This window comes from Morus notabilis, unplaced genomic scaffold, assembly GCF_000414095.1.
Source record: "Morus notabilis unplaced genomic scaffold, ASM41409v2 Scaffold443, whole genome shotgun sequence".
In the NCBI taxonomy this organism is placed as follows: Eukaryota; Viridiplantae; Streptophyta; class Magnoliopsida; order Rosales; family Moraceae; genus Morus; species Morus notabilis.
The window spans coordinates 126,066-141,513 of NW_010360382.1; the positions used below are offsets into that span (position 1 = coordinate 126,066).

The following is a 15,448-nucleotide window of genomic DNA, read 5'->3' on the forward strand; positions in this document are numbered from 1 at the left end:
AATGTGAGTGTGTGTGTGTGTGTGTGTGTGTGTATTTGTGGGCGTAGTTTTGGGGGCCACGCGGGAAGCAGGAGAGGACAAGGGGGGAAACGACAAGGTAATGCGGCGGTGCTTGAAGACAATGCGAGTTCTTGTTGATGGAGTGGGTATATTATTCTTGGTTCTTGGGCCAGCCAGCAAAATCACAAGGCCAGTGATTTGACTTGATTATCTTCCTCCGCGTGGCAGTGGGCCCCAGATAAATGGACTTTGGCGGATTTGGTTTGACCAGCTGGGCATGGGGGAATTTGCCCCACCTCCACCCAACCATCATTTTCTTTCCTAGCCCCTGGAGTACAATGTTCCTTTTTTTTTTAATTATTTTTTATTTACATTTAGCTGGGAAAATAATTAATTCATCTAATTACTTCGATCGATTTAATACAAATTTGAGCTAACTGAATTGGGTATTCAATAATAATTGGACTGAACTTAGATATTAAATTTCTTCAATTAATTAGAGTAAATAGATATGGTTGGATTTAAACTTCAAAAATTCAATATGAGCCGAATCATTCAAACTTTCATATACATTGGATAATTTATTCTCATAAATAAGTTAACCCATTTGTGTAATTTTAATTTCTTCGATAAGTCTATATCGGTTTTATGTCATTTTTTTGGTGGTTTAATTTGAGAGAATGAATTTCTAAAGAATTATATATATATATAAGTTGCATTCTATAAAAAACCTGATAGTTGATAATGTGTGGGTTTAGATAGAGTTTTTTTTAGCAATTGATTTAAATAGAGTTTGGCTACTAATTGGTTAGATAATTTGAGTAGATAAAAACAGAATTTATGCAACAATTAAATAGGATTATCAAAACAGTTGTTTCGTACGGTCTTCATTTCCTTTTGAATAGGAGCGTCTTTGACACAGTTGTACCAGGTTGCTGTACGTCCAAAACTGCGTTGACGGAGATTCTGTTACAGTTTTTTTTTTCTTTTTCTTTTTGTATTTTATTGTTAGAAGAAAAAAAATAAAAGAAAAAAAAAGCGAATTCTTCAAAATAATAATAATTAAAAAAAAGAAAGCGAACTCATTCGCGGATGGTTGCTATGGCCTGCAATGGGAACGCTGCTTTTGTTTGACTCGGAGTTTGACTTTAGTTAGTCAATTGTGTATTGTTTGGAAACAGAGTTATTTATTTATTTTATTTTATTTTTTTTAAGGAAACAGAGTTACTATTAATAATTATTATTGTTCTTTTTTTATATGCAGGTTTTATATCCAAAAAAAAAAAAAAATGAACGTGTTATTTATGTATTAAGCTTTGATATAGAATAAAAGTAAAATTTCATTATATGGCTTAATGGTTTTTTCAAAAAATGCCACCTGCTTTGTTATTTTATGGCTGCTGCAATTTTCAATTTTCGCCAGGGTATCCAAACTTGACATCACAATATTTAATTTTGTCCATGTAGGTTACAGTCTGGTGGCCAACAAAAAGAAAGAAAATTTGGTACAATATTTGGGTTTCGAAATGAAGTTCTTGCATCTGTTTAGTTCGTTGATTCGATTTGAGATGTGATTTTATGTGAGAGCTTTTTACTGTAATAAAAAAATTAAAAGTGATTGTTTGTGAGAGTTTTTTACTGTAACAAAACTCAAATCAGCGAAATAAACGAGCCAAAAGTAAACACACAAAATGAGAAGCAAAGCAAAGATGATATATGCAATTACGTGAAAAACGCAAGAAAATTTTAAGAAAGTAGAGGACTTTACTAGTTACTTATCTTGGCGGTTCGTTATCACCGTTGGATTAAAAACCAAAGACAAAACACCCTCGTAAAAAAAAAAAAAAAAGAGTACACGTGGCATGCAGACAGAGGACTTGCCATTGCCGTTTCCTTAATTAGCCATCGAAGTCAACATCGAAGGCCAAACATTTCGTACTTTTTGTAGTTGAAACGTTGAACGAAGGACAAGCTTGTAGAATGTAGATTTGCAATTTGTCCAGAGCCGGTGTGAAATTGGGTGGTTGTTCACTTGTTCTCCTAACTCCTTTTCCTTTTTTAATAAAAAAAATATGTGTACTTTGAATTTTAAAATTATTTTTGATTTGTCCCTCAAATTTAAAAAACTATTCCTTTTTCCCATTTAATTACCATTAGTTCTTATTTAACCCTCTTTGTTAAAATTTCTCTTAAATCATAACTATAATAGAAGATAGTGCAGTCACAATAGTCTTTGTATTATTATTTTTTTAAGTCCATTTTTAACAAAAATTCTAACAAGGGGTTGAATGGAACTAGTTTAAAGATTCGGAGGTAACAACGAGAGTTTTTTAAACTTATGAGACAAAGCTTAAATTATCCTATAATGCGAGGGCACCGGTGAGAATTATCAAAAAGGAAAAAAAAAAAAAAAAAAAAAAGGAACCTTCCTCAACGGACTACTCAACAACCTAACCCCACCAACAACTCTTCCTATAATAACCCAAACTCCTCTCAACACTTTTTCTTCTCAACCCAAAACCCATTTAACTCTTCTCTTCCAAAACGCCTTTTGGGTTCCTTTTCCTATATCCTCGCCGAACCTCACATCTCTCCCCTATTCTCAGGACTAAAAATCAATCACCATGGATAGAGCTCCGAGGATTCTCTTGCTATTCACCGTAATATCCAGTCTTTGTTTTGTCCCATATTCCTCAGCTCAAACCTGCAAGAGCCAATCGTTGACGAGCAACCTCCAGTTCAGAAGCTGCAACGACCTGCCGGTGCTGAACTCGTTCCTCCACTGGACGTACGATACGTCGTCAGGGAAGCTCCAGATGGCGTACCGGCACACGGGGGTGTCGGCGTCGACGTGGGTGTCGTGGGCCATTAACCCCGACGGAATCTCCTCCGCCATGATCGGCGCCCAGGCGCTGGTGGCCGTCCCGCAGTCGGGAAGCGGAGGAGGGATGAGAGTGTACAAGTCAAAGATCGACAGCTACTCGACGACGCTGCCGGAGGGGGACCTTAAGTACAACGTGACGGAGCTGTCGGTGACGTACGAGAACGAGGAGGTGACGATATACGCCACGTGGACGCTGCCGAACAACATGACGACAATCAACCAGGTTTGGCAGGCGGGTCCCGCCTCGGGAAGCTCGCCGCAGCGGCACAGCACCACCAACTCTGATAACCTGAATTCCAAGGGGACTCTTGATCTGCTCTCCGGTACGTCCCAGTCCACTGGTGGTGGGAATTCCAGACTTAGAAGGCGAAACGTAAGTTCTTAAGATCTATTTTGTTTTTTTTACTTTTTCAGTTTGTATTTGCTATGTTCTTAGCTCTGTTTGATTAGTTCTTCTGTCATGGTTGGAGTAGAAGATTGTTTGTTTAAGTATATAAATTGATTTTTTTTTTTTTTTTTGGCTTTAAGTTTAAAGAAAAACATTAAAGCAAGTTTAGGAATAGGGATTATGACTTTTCTTCTGGATTTTATATTACAGAACAAAAATTTAGCGACTGGAGAATTATTTTTATTGGTATTTTTATTCTAGTAGCCCCTAGAAAGGGAAATAATTGATTTAATAGTGACACCGAAATTTGATGTTTTAGAATATATTATCGTGTAAGACTAATTTTTAAAAGTTAATATTTCTTCAAACCTGTAGACTATGATTTTTTTTTCCCCCTTAATTTGTCTCTTCATGGTTAGTTAAAGATACTTATTTCTATTTCATTTCTCAATCAATTGTCGTATTGACAAGCAACAAATACGTATGATTAAATTTATTTGGAATGTGCAAAAGCCGACTTCTTATTCTTATTTCAAATGGAAATTCTCAGGTCCACGGAGTACTAAACGCAGTGAGTTGGGGTATATTGATGCCAATGGGAGCTATAATAGCAAGGTACTTGAAGGTCTTCAAATCAGCAGACCCTGCGTGGTTCTATCTTCATGTCACTTGCCAAACCTCCGCTTACATTGTCGGAGTCGCCGGTTGGGGAACCGGTCTCAAACTCGGCAGTGACTCGAAAGGCGTCACACAAAACCCCCATAGAAACATTGGAATCGCCCTTTTCTGCCTAGGAACTCTTCAGGTATACATGCGTTACCTATCGATTTAAAATTTTGAAAGAATCAATAAACTAATATGGTATCAGAACACGTCGCTTGTATTAGTAAACTGACGTAATGTTAGAACTTGTGGTCCTGAGTTCTGAATCTCTATTAAAGTTTGTCGTTTCATACTCACTGATCAAGAGTTTGTGAATTTGTTGGGTTATGCAGGTTTTTGCTCTGCTTCTGAGGCCGAAGAAGGACCACAAATACAGACTCTACTGGAACATCTATCACCACTCGATCGGATACGCGGTCATAATCCTCAGCGTCATCAACATATACGAAGGATTCGACATTCTAGAGCCGGAAGAAATTTGGAAGAGAGCTTACACTGGCGTGATCATCGCTTTGGGCGCTGTTGCCGTATTGTTGGAGGCTTATACATGGTTCTTTGTTCTCACGAGGAAGAGTTCGGAGAGTAAGGATACTTACGGCGTGAATGGAGCAGCCACAAATGGGGTTAATGGGAATGGTTCTAGGCCACACCATGAGGTATAGAGTGTGTTTTCCTTGATGGATTAGAGGGTTAGGAAGATATGGTTCTTTTGTGAATTCTTCTTCCTCCTCTTTAATGTTTATTGTATGTTCTTCCCAAGCTTTTGTATATTCAGTGAAGGAGTTGTTACGTCAGGGAGGTACTGGTTTCTGCTTCGGAGGTTAATTCTTTGATTAGAGTAGTTTTTGGAGTTTTACATGCTTTTGAGAGTTTTTTTTTTCCTTTTTTTTTTTACCCTACTTCTCGTGCTATTTGAGAGGGTATATATACGTGACTACATATTTATATTTGTTATTACACTAGAATATATATGTTTTCTCTATCTGTATTCGATTACTTTTCATCTCATTTCTTTGTTTTCAAATTTTTCTTCCTATGTTCTCAACTTTCTAATGTGAAGTGGCTTCTCTTGCTCGCATTTCAATTTGTCAAATTTGGAGACGGCAGAACATTCCACAAATTATTTTCTAGACTTTGACAAAGGGGTGTTTTTGAGGAAAAAAAAAAAAGAAAAGAAAAGAAAAGAAAGAGACTTTGACAAAGGGAAATAAAACAAGAAAAACTTTCCGTTACTGTACACATGCTTCATTCATCCCTCTGTTTCAACAAAGTACTATTTTGCTGAGACAATAAAGATCCGTTCATTTCGCTAGTTCGAATTACAATTTAATTTTTTATTACAGTATTCTCTCATAAAAATTTAAATTTATTATTTTACTACAGTATTTTCTTTTACGTAAATTCACTTTTTAACTTAAGTTCTCAACTTGATTGAACGAAATGTACGGACCTAAAGGACTTCTTAGTAGTTTTTGTTTGATCAGAATAACTCAGCCGATTCAGGTTAACCATACAAGAAAGATATGTAGCAATTGAACTAATAAAATTCACTCCATTGAGGGAAAGCTCATATGAACCACCCCAAAGATACAACTTAAGAGCAACGCAAACTTTATTACCAATAACTTTATTACCAATAATGTGATATGAATCTGAGTACATTCTAAAAATAATTTTGGCATTACCAAGGGCCATAAGAAAGAACCAAATTACAACTACCAACTCTTCTTTTAGTGTCAGACTACCGACTTCTAGATGCTTTCTCAGCAAGAACAAGGTACTACCGAAACTGGAATGTGTTTAGCAAATGGGAATTTGCAGTTTTCATATAACGGAAGAAGCTGTCTCATTCAGATTGCTTCAAGGCCTCAACAAATGCATCCTTAAGCAGAGGGTTTGAAGCCGCAACTCGTTGAGATGTGATGTCAAATTCCTTACCAGATCTGATGCAAAACAACCACCACAATTCTCAAAATCTGGAAAAAGTTTTTTATTTATTTAAATTATTATTAGTATTATTATTTTTATTATAAAGCAAATCTAATACATGCTAACCGATGTTCTCGCCTACTCCACCTGTACACTACAAGAAAACTAGCATTTCCATTTCAAATAAGTTGTGAACGACTATGAAATGAAGATTAATGGTCCGTTTGGTTCATAGGTTCAAACAGAAAAGTTAAATATAAATTTAAATTTTGTGAGAAAAAACACTGTAACAAAAAGGTTTGAACAATAGTCATATGAAAAAAAAAAAACAAGGGGTGACTTGACACTTTCATCATGGGAAGAGTAAAGTTTCATGATGCTATTCCACTCTAGAACTCCCATATCCCAACTTATAACAAACAAAATAATGGAAACAACGGTGATTTACATTTAAGTTTGATACTTACGGATCATACACAAGTCCCCCGGCTTCTTTCACAATAACTGCACCGCCTGCTACATCCCTGAGCAAAAGCGCGGAAAAAGTCAATCCCATGAAACAGTGGACTTTCACTTAAACAATGTAAAATCATACCATGGACCACCAAAGCCGAGTTCATAAAATAGATCAAGCCTCCCACATGCAATTCCACAGAGGTTCAACGCACAGGAGCCACTCATCCGAAGAGATCTCACCTAATCAAAACAGAAACCGAAACCAACTATGAGATGTCAATGCATTTCACTTAGGTGAATTGATGGAAGCTTGGGTTTACCTTGAAAAGTAGGCTATTAAGTCGGTTTGTAGTAGCATCTACTGTCAACTTATCACGTTTTGTTCCAGCCTGCTCTTTCAGAACGACCAAAATCTGGTTAGTTGTCTATATGCCAGCATATTGAAAGCAGATATACTACCCCATCCGCAAATTTACACTTAATAAACAAGACGTTAAACATTTTCAAGTAAAGCAACAGGTGAAATGAGTAGTACTTTCCACGATTGATATAGTAATGATTTCTACTTCAGACATGTAGCAAAAGTGCTATTAAACTAGGTAAAATATTCAGAACAACGAAAAAGACGAAAATCATATGATTTTTGCTTGCTAAAATGTTGGGATCAAGTTGATGCCAATGCAAAGGCAGATATATGATAACCAACAACAAAATCGGAACCAGAAACCAATATTATTAAGTGGGATGACCAACAAAAGCTATTATTATACTATCAGCGTCTTTTTACCCTTGTCATCAAACTCAAATGCTCACATACCTCAGTTGCAAGCAGAGACGTCACAAGTTCAGATTGCGATGATACTGCAATATTTTAAAACATGAGAGTTCAGCTCTTTTGATACAATTGGTGAGGATAATTAAGCAGTACGAGATGTTAGAGATCAAGTAGCAAATTACCTTTAATAGAATTTCCGTTCAGAAAAGCACCTTTTCCACGCATGGCAGAAAAAAGCTACAAAGTCAGAAACCTCATATTAATACTTTCATCAGTGATCAACATTGCTACTCACTGAAAACAACGCTATATCTAACCATGAAATGTTTCCACTCGATACATTGGATGCACCCACCAATTAGCAACAGAATGTGTATACGACTACTTTGTATAATCCTAGGCCACTTATAAGATAAGACTTGTAGCTGATTGGTCAAGTCTATATATAAGGAGCATAAGAATTCTCACCTCATCAATTATTGGATTGTAAACAACACCAACTGTGGGAACTTTTCCAATTGTAAGACCGATTGAAACACAAACAAAGGGGAACCTATAAGGATAATAATGCAGTAAGACTAAAGACCATGAGAATAACTCAATCCAGAAAGCATCAAATGCAACAGAAAATACTGATGCATACCCATGAACAAAATTGGTGGTTCCATCAAGGGGATCAACTATCCAAGTCGGTTCATCAGTCAGCTCTGTAGTACCATAAGCAGCAGTAGTTTCCTCCCCGATAAACTAATATTAATACCGACAAGTTCAGAAGGAGGAACAAATGCAACAATCTGATTTTTCAATTTGGTAGACACATAAGGTATGAAAAAATGAGACGAGAGTTAACCTTATGTGTGGGGTAAAGTTGTTTAAGATGATTAAATATGAGATCTTCACACTCCTTGTCAGTTTCAGTGACCAAATCAACCTGCATTCCCCAACAAGAAGAAAATTTCAAGTCAAATGAGCAGAGACATACTTTGTTGTATCCAAATTTCAATAGTTTTACTTGATAATCACTTGTTTATGAATAGTGATTTTACATGACAAAAGCAAACACATTACGAAGATTGTATGTAAAAGCCAATCTAGCCAAAGATTGTTTCTTCTACATTGTTTGCCACTTAATATATCTACTTTATACAAAAAAACACACATTATATTATACTTGTCAAATATTAATAATTACTTTCCGCAGGAATCCTCCCAATTACTAGAAACTCTGTTTTCATTACATGGACAGTAGGTCCAGCTTCGCAATCTATAGCAGGGAAAATTTGTTTCCCATTAAGAAGCCCACAGAATTTTCTAATAACATTGCCTCTTTCAAGAGCAATCCCATTCACCTAGTGCACAATTTTGCTGCAGTAGAAATATGTCCAAACATGAAATATTCTCGAATTCTTTCAATAGATAATCAAACGAGAAATATCAAATCAAACTCCATGAAAATCTTGCATTCTCAACTGTATCTTCCAATTGATAGGGAAAAAAAAACAATCCCCTGTCCTGTGAAGTAATTTCCAAGAAAGTGTTTCTCAACTCTTTCTATCACTCTTCACACGTACATTTTCTTCAAAAGAAAAAAAAAATGCACAAGATCCCATTTCAAACCCACATTTTCCCCTCCTAAATTTTTCTACTTTAGTGGTTTTCTTTGAAAATGTTTGAGCGCCCAATTCATAGACAATGCACTCATTTCTCATAATAGACAAAATTTTGGCCATGCAAAACCGACACTTATCAATATCGTTGTCGCCAAATCCAAAAATACATTAAGTTAAAAAAAAAAAAACAAACAAAAAGAAGAAGAAGAAGAAGAAATTAAAAACCTGGCCTTTATGCTCCACATGTTTGATCTGATAGAATCCTTTACGAATTATCTGCAAAAGATGGACAAACATATTAAACAAAATTAAAAACTAATTAATTTTAATCATAACGATGAGTTAGGAAGATATAGACCTCGCCAGCTTTTTTGGCGGCATCGACAGCAGAGGCGAGGAAGTCGTCGAGCGAACCTAAAACCCATGAAAGGAAAAAGATAAATCACATGGGAAAATTCATAACCACAAAAGAAGCTCAAGAACATGAATTGATTGATTAAAGAGAAAGTGAGATTGATGGGGTCCTACCATTATCTGCCATTTTCTTCGAATGAGTGATGAGAGAGAGAGAGAGAGAGAGAAATGAGGTAAGTTTGATGTCGATGATGGATAGTTTTCGGCTTTTGTTTTTGTGAGCTTCTCTTCTCAGCCCTTTCAGGTTGCTGATGAAGGTACCCTTTGGCTTCTATATATACAACCGATTTGGTGCCAATATTTGTGCCCCTAATTTTCCTTCCCTTTTTTTTTTTTTTTTTTTTTTTAAATGTTTCTCTCTCGAACCTACAATGCACTTTTTGTTCTTAAAGTTGATATAAAGTGTTTTTAAGCAAAAAAAATAAAGAAAATATAAAAAATAAAAGTTTACATGGAGTATGGAAACGTCTTTTTAAGTCCGGTAAAATTAACTTTTATTGTATTCCCTTAACATCGCCTATGTGTGTAATATTTAAAAAAAATGTATTTTAATACACGTAATACATTTAGGGTCCGTTCAGTTCGTTAATTTGAGTTGAAATGTAATGTTGTGTGAGAGTTTTTTACTGTAATAAAAAAATTAAATGTGACTGTTTCTTAGAGCTTTTTACTATAACAAAATTCGAATCAGCAAAAAAAATGAGACCTTAAATAAAATGACGTTGCACATACTCGACTTAATATTTAAAAAAGCTATTTATTTTCGGTTGAAATTTGTGATCGTCAGCAAACGTCGTTCTAGTTTATTTTTGGTTATGGAGAATAAAGGAGTTTAGCATTTAGAACTGAAATAAATAATATGCTTTTATACCCCTACGCGCGAGGACTTGCTAACAACCTTACAAGGCATGTTGTTGTAAATGCATATCCAATGGTCCAACTTTGTTAGGCAAATTTTGATCTTGAGAATTCTTTTGTAAAAGGGTTTAACCCATCGAACCATTTAAGATAAAATCAAGGAATATTTACATTTTTATACCCTATGTTTTAGATTTTATTCAAAATTTATACCTTTAATTTTTGATCTCATTAAATGTATACTTTTAAATTTGATTTAATATACAAATCTATCTCTTATCTCGATCAATAATTGATTTTGACATTTAAAAAGACCAAACTATCCTTAAGAAAAAAAGAGAAAATAATACTAAAACTTCCCAACATTACAAAAAATAAAAATGAAAAACACAAAAAAAAACCCATTTCAATGGTATTGTGGATATTTTTAAGGTTAAAACCGTAAATTTAAAGTTTTTCTTTTAGTTTTCTTTTTTTATTTTTATTTAAGGGTACTTTAGGTATTTTATGTTAAAAATTGAAGGTTGACTGTGAAAAAGGTATAAATTTAGATATTAAATTTAATTTAAAAATATACATTTGATGAGATTAAAAACTGAAGGTATAATTTTTGAATAAATTCAAAACACATGGTATAAAAATGTAAATATCCCTAAAATCAAACCAGAAAGATTAACAATTGATTCCTTATGCGTCCAACCAATTTCTGTCACCATGGACGAAGCTTCCTCTGATTGATAGGTGATAACTAGAAAACAAATAGGAGACATAACATAACAGTAATAAGAAAAGGTGAGAATATTCTGCACAAATATTCTTAACAGCGGAGATCATAAGAGTTCCCCCAATAATAAGATGATGCATGGAATATGCCAAAAAAATATGCTATTGTTTATAGATCCGTCATGTTCACTCGTGACTCTTTGTCGGTCACTCGCAATCTCCTGCGAGGCGAGACCAGTCACGCTCCCATGAGAATTGTGGAACACAGAATACCACACTCTTCTTCCATCACACGACTTGAAAATAACCTTTATTCTTGACCTCTTATAAGAAAGTGGAGTTTGGTTTTGATACGTTTTCTTTGATTTTACAACGGGACCACCCATTAACTTGTAGATCCCAAATTTGGATAACAAAAGCTTGATCGAGTTAAAGTAATTGGACAAAAAATAAGCAAAGCTGTAGAGAGAGAGAGAGAGAGAGAGAGAGAGAGAGAGAGAGAGAGAGGCAAAACATAAGACGAGTTACACTTGATAAAAGAGCCAAATAAGTGCATTAATTTTTGCATTAAACTCATCCATCAATTTATTTATCTACGTTTTACACGAGCGTGTCCTTAACTTAATATGCTGAACAGAGACGTGAGCTGCGGAACAGGAAGAGTAGAGAGAAGCTAGATAAAGATGATGAATCTTTTAAGCAGTGGTAGAGTCACATGTTCGTTCTATAAGAACTATATATGAAATGCACAAATGAATCAAGCAAAAAAGGCCCCCCACAGACAACAAAAAGCTCAATCATGGGCATATGTCACAGCTTCACAGGGCATCAATTTCTTTCACCACCTGAGCTTTGTCTGCCTCAAATTGTTCATCCTCTGCAACAAACCGAGCAAAAATGGTAAACAGAATGCCAGACCAACTGCCAGAAATAGAATATACAGAGTGATATTCTACCTTTATCAGTTTTGAAATCAGCAAAAAGGCGTAGAAGCTTGCTCTTATTGGCCAGAAGTATGCTGACGATGTCCGGAGGTTTATTTTGATTCGCAGCAAAAAGCTGTAAGAATTCACCATTACCATGTTACTACAAAGTATTGAAGGAAACTCTTGAAACTTCTTAGGATTCACATTGAGTGGATAGCCATAAGATATTGTACCTTGAAAACATGAAATGCTTCTATCTGGATGCTCTTACTAGACTCCTGAAAAGTGCAGAAACCACCGTTTAACACAAATATTCATATAACACTTGGACCATCTTTTCTCTGGTCATTGAACGTCATTCAAGCTTCTATTTTTTGGCCAATGAAACACGTGAGTATGTTAAATTCAACATAGCACCAAAGATTATCTATGACTCGAAGTACAAAGGAAGCTGTGAATATAGATCATACCCTGAGAAGATTCATGAGAATCCTCAAGTTGTCCCTTGAGCTCACATATCGAGTCATCACAGCAGAGTTCGAACGATCAAGAAGGATATCTCCTAACAGCTGTCATTTGGAAAACATTATATCATCTTTGAAACGGCAATCCCACAGAAGGCATCCTATTTCAAGAACATGGTAATCACAAAACTCGTCATACCTTGACGGCTTGTCTTCTGGTAATGTAATTGGTGGATTCCAGTAGTTTAGAGTTATACTCTGCAAAAAACTGACACCAGGAAAAAAAAATGGAGAAAAGAATAAGAATATCAATCTTTGGTCAATTAGGAACAAAGAATTGAGAAGCAGATAATAAGTATTGATACTTAACAGGAGAAGCATGATTGAGGTTCTTAAATACAACTTAATGAAAAATAGAGTAAGAGGAGAAAAGTTAAGAAAGCTGTCAGTGGTATCTTACCCAGTCATAATTTTTGGAAAGAAATTCAGAGACAGTAGATTTATGCCTCGTCATGAGTTCCTGCAAGATGTTGACATGATAGAATCAGATTGATACTCCAGTGCGAGTGCGGTACTGTGAGTCCATAAATTGAACAAAATGACTGCAAAAGGCTGAATACACTCAAACACAAAATGAATAGAATAAATAAATGAATTTATTCAGTTAACTCAACCTTAAATGTTGCAGCAGCGTCGGCAGCAATATCGAAATTGGGAAGTTGTATATAATCAAAGAACTTCTTCATGTGTGCAGACTCCAAAACGTACCTGCAGTTAAACCAGGAAGTTTCAATAGGTTCACAAAATTATGCTGGATAAAGTCATCAAGCAACAGCTGAAAATACAATCATATCTTGATCATAATTGCTGCCACCTTACCTATAGAGACGCCTAAAATCTTGTCTAAAGATACAAATCAAACAGTCCAGGTTTTTTTTTGGTCATTGTTGTTCTCACTATTGTTACAATTATTATTATTTTTATTATTATTATCGTTATTATTTTTGGGGGTGGGGGGAACATGAATGTAACAGTTTAACAAAGAACAATTACTATTTGACATACGTGAGATCTTGATTAAGATCTCGACTGATTGTCTAAGGCATTTTATCCAGAGGATAAAGATATGGCGTTCTTTTCACTAAGTTATTTTTTTTCTATCGATTTTGAAATAGAAAAATAACAAACCAGCAACTGATTTTGCTTACCTTGCAACACTTTGGTGACGTATGCACTCCCTCAACATTGCACCATAATGTAAAGCCATGTCTGTGTTTTCGTAACTGAACATAAAGGAAGGACCTCGTTGAAGGGCAAACTCAAAACCTCAAAGAGAACTCATATTTTAAACATCTTGGCACCACCACCAATAGCCTAAGCTTAACTTTTACCCAAGAATTTCATAGCGTGCAAGTACGAAAGCATTGTTCAGGAAACCTCTTATTTAAGTTTAAAGACTGTCAATTTTCAGTATTCAACAAAACCTCTTCCATTAGTCGGGGAACCAATGCGAAGAAAAATTACAAAGAAATATATACCGGATGTTGTAAACAAGGTTAGGCTAAGCCATAAATCATGGTGTAGCTCTTATATAATGTAGAATAAATTACTTGTATAATAAACGAATTCTCCTTATATATTAAAAATAAACTTACCCTTCTATCAACACATCCATTAAATCTATGTTTGCTTCCAAATAGTCAGACGCAATTAACTTTGAATGAACTTGCTGCCTTTGCAAATTCGCAACAACTTGAGTGGCATCTTTTCGAGCCTGTAGAAGATAATGCTGTCAACATAATTGAAAACAACAGAGAAAAAAACCTAGTAATAAGCCCTGTGATTGTAGATAAAGTCTAAATTTATAAGGCCTGCATATCTTAGCCAAATCCCAATATAAAACTTCGACATCTTTAACTGGTGAGAGCACTAACCGGGGAATGTTTAGGCAATAAATCTAATTATTTGACGTCAACCGTTTTACAAGTATCTGTTTCATGCTTACCTCCAAGTTCAGTTTTGGAAGACACCTAATAATAAGCCTCAATGTATTCTCTCTGAAGAACTCCTGAGTCAATTGCGCACAAGCTTCTGCGACCGGCTCAGACTCACTATTGCCATAAAGAATTTGCTTCATCTCCCTTATATTTTTACACAACTCTGCCATCTGCATAAATGTAACATCCAAAACACATGGTGATCCTAACATAGCAAATAAGAAACCAACACAATTCGCATTAATTCGAAAGCTTGATGCAGTTTTCCATCATTCTTCTTGGTAGATCCCAAACTATCTAATACCTAGTACACTAAAAACAAGAAAAAATCAAAGAATAAGCGATTGATCATCTACTTCATCACATTCTGTTGGCTGAAAAATGTGTACGAACATGTAAAAAAATCAATCCATAATATCACTGAACCAAGCTCAATAAACAAATAGGAAAAGTTGAAAAATTTTCTGAAGTCAATCCTTTTTCTACTCCAGCTCATATAAGCATCACCAAGCTCAACGAGAGTCGAGACTACCACTCCACCGCCGATCCGGATTTGCCATAGAACCGAATTAAAGAAAGAAAAACACAATTAGGGTTAGGTCAAATACGCAGACATTAGATTCATAGACATTAGCCGAATCGGACCTTCTCTTCGCGCTTGCTCTCGCGCGTATCCGCGTTGCGATCGACAATCATGAGGAGATCACGAGTCTGGCGGACGATGTCGACCGGAGTCCGAGGCTTGGACTTGAACAGACCCTTCATCTTCGTCGTCTATCTATGAAGTCTCAAAACGCACCGTTTCGTCTCTGCAGCTGCGCCTCCAAGTTCTAGAGCCAGAGCCCGTTCGCCGCCGGCGAGGCGATTGGAACCGTTGCTTGAATCGAGACGCTAAACCCCCTCTCTCTTTTCTATCTCTCCTAGGGTTTTCAGAGCGTGGATTCTGTTTTCCCTTTTTTGTCGAACCTAATTTAGCGTCGGAGTAACAGACGAGAGGAAGATGATAGAGATGCAGAAGGATCAGTTTTGTTTTTTTGTTTTTGTTTTTGTTTTTAATTTTAAATTTTTCGTATCTATAGGGCATTATATTCAGATAACATCTGGCGAGATCCGACGGTTCTACTTAGGGCTTCTCTCCAACGGTTGGTCGTTAAAATTGAAAGCGTGGATTGAGATGTAAGTGTGATTCAGTGTTTGCCGGTGCACGAACCGACTTCTAGTAATTGGGGCTTATTTGGTTCAATAACTCAAATGGTAGAGATTCAGGCATCGTTCACTTCGCGAATTCGAGTTTTTAATTCGAGTTGAGATGTGATATTTTGTGAGAATTTTTCACTGTAGCAGAAAAAGTTAGATGTGAT

At 35.7% G+C, this 15,448-nt stretch overlaps 3 protein-coding genes across 3 annotated transcripts; 1 reads left to right on the forward strand and 2 right to left on the reverse strand.

Moving 5' to 3' along the window:
- Nucleotides 1-2,503: 2,503 nt before the first annotated feature.
- Nucleotides 2,504-4,959, forward strand: LOC21387773 (cytochrome b561 and DOMON domain-containing protein At5g47530). Its single transcript, XM_010096391.2, has 3 exons — nucleotides 2,504-3,257; nucleotides 3,823-4,077; nucleotides 4,268-4,959. The coding sequence occupies exons 1-3, from the start codon at nucleotides 2,625-2,627 to the stop codon at nucleotides 4,595-4,597; spliced, it is 1,218 nt and encodes a 405-aa protein (XP_010094693.1). The 5' UTR covers nucleotides 2,504-2,624; the 3' UTR covers nucleotides 4,598-4,959.
- A 576-nt stretch (nucleotides 4,960-5,535) lies between these two features.
- Nucleotides 5,536-9,478, reverse strand: LOC21387774 (inositol-phosphate phosphatase). Its single transcript, XM_024164463.1, has 12 exons — nucleotides 9,234-9,478; nucleotides 9,064-9,119; nucleotides 8,931-8,981; nucleotides 7,946-8,026; nucleotides 7,739-7,842; nucleotides 7,564-7,648; nucleotides 7,278-7,332; nucleotides 7,138-7,181; nucleotides 6,641-6,709; nucleotides 6,460-6,560; nucleotides 6,332-6,388; nucleotides 5,536-5,878 (listed from the first exon to the last, which is right to left on the reverse strand). The coding sequence occupies exons 1-12, from the start codon at nucleotides 9,244-9,246 to the stop codon at nucleotides 5,782-5,784; spliced, it is 813 nt and encodes a 270-aa protein (XP_024020231.1). The 5' UTR covers nucleotides 9,247-9,478; the 3' UTR covers nucleotides 5,536-5,781.
- A 1,761-nt stretch (nucleotides 9,479-11,239) lies between these two features.
- LOC21387775 (putative MO25-like protein At5g47540) lies at nucleotides 11,240-15,160 on the reverse strand. The gene is made up of 11 exons (XM_024164462.1): nucleotides 14,733-15,160; nucleotides 14,096-14,257; nucleotides 13,746-13,864; nucleotides 13,299-13,373; nucleotides 12,765-12,858; nucleotides 12,551-12,610; nucleotides 12,290-12,358; nucleotides 12,097-12,195; nucleotides 11,860-11,904; nucleotides 11,657-11,759; nucleotides 11,240-11,577 (listed from the first exon to the last, which is right to left on the reverse strand). The coding sequence occupies exons 1-11, from the start codon at nucleotides 14,850-14,852 to the stop codon at nucleotides 11,519-11,521; spliced, it is 1,005 nt and encodes a 334-aa protein (XP_024020230.1). The 5' UTR covers nucleotides 14,853-15,160; the 3' UTR covers nucleotides 11,240-11,518.
- Nucleotides 15,161-15,448: the final 288 nt, after the last annotated feature.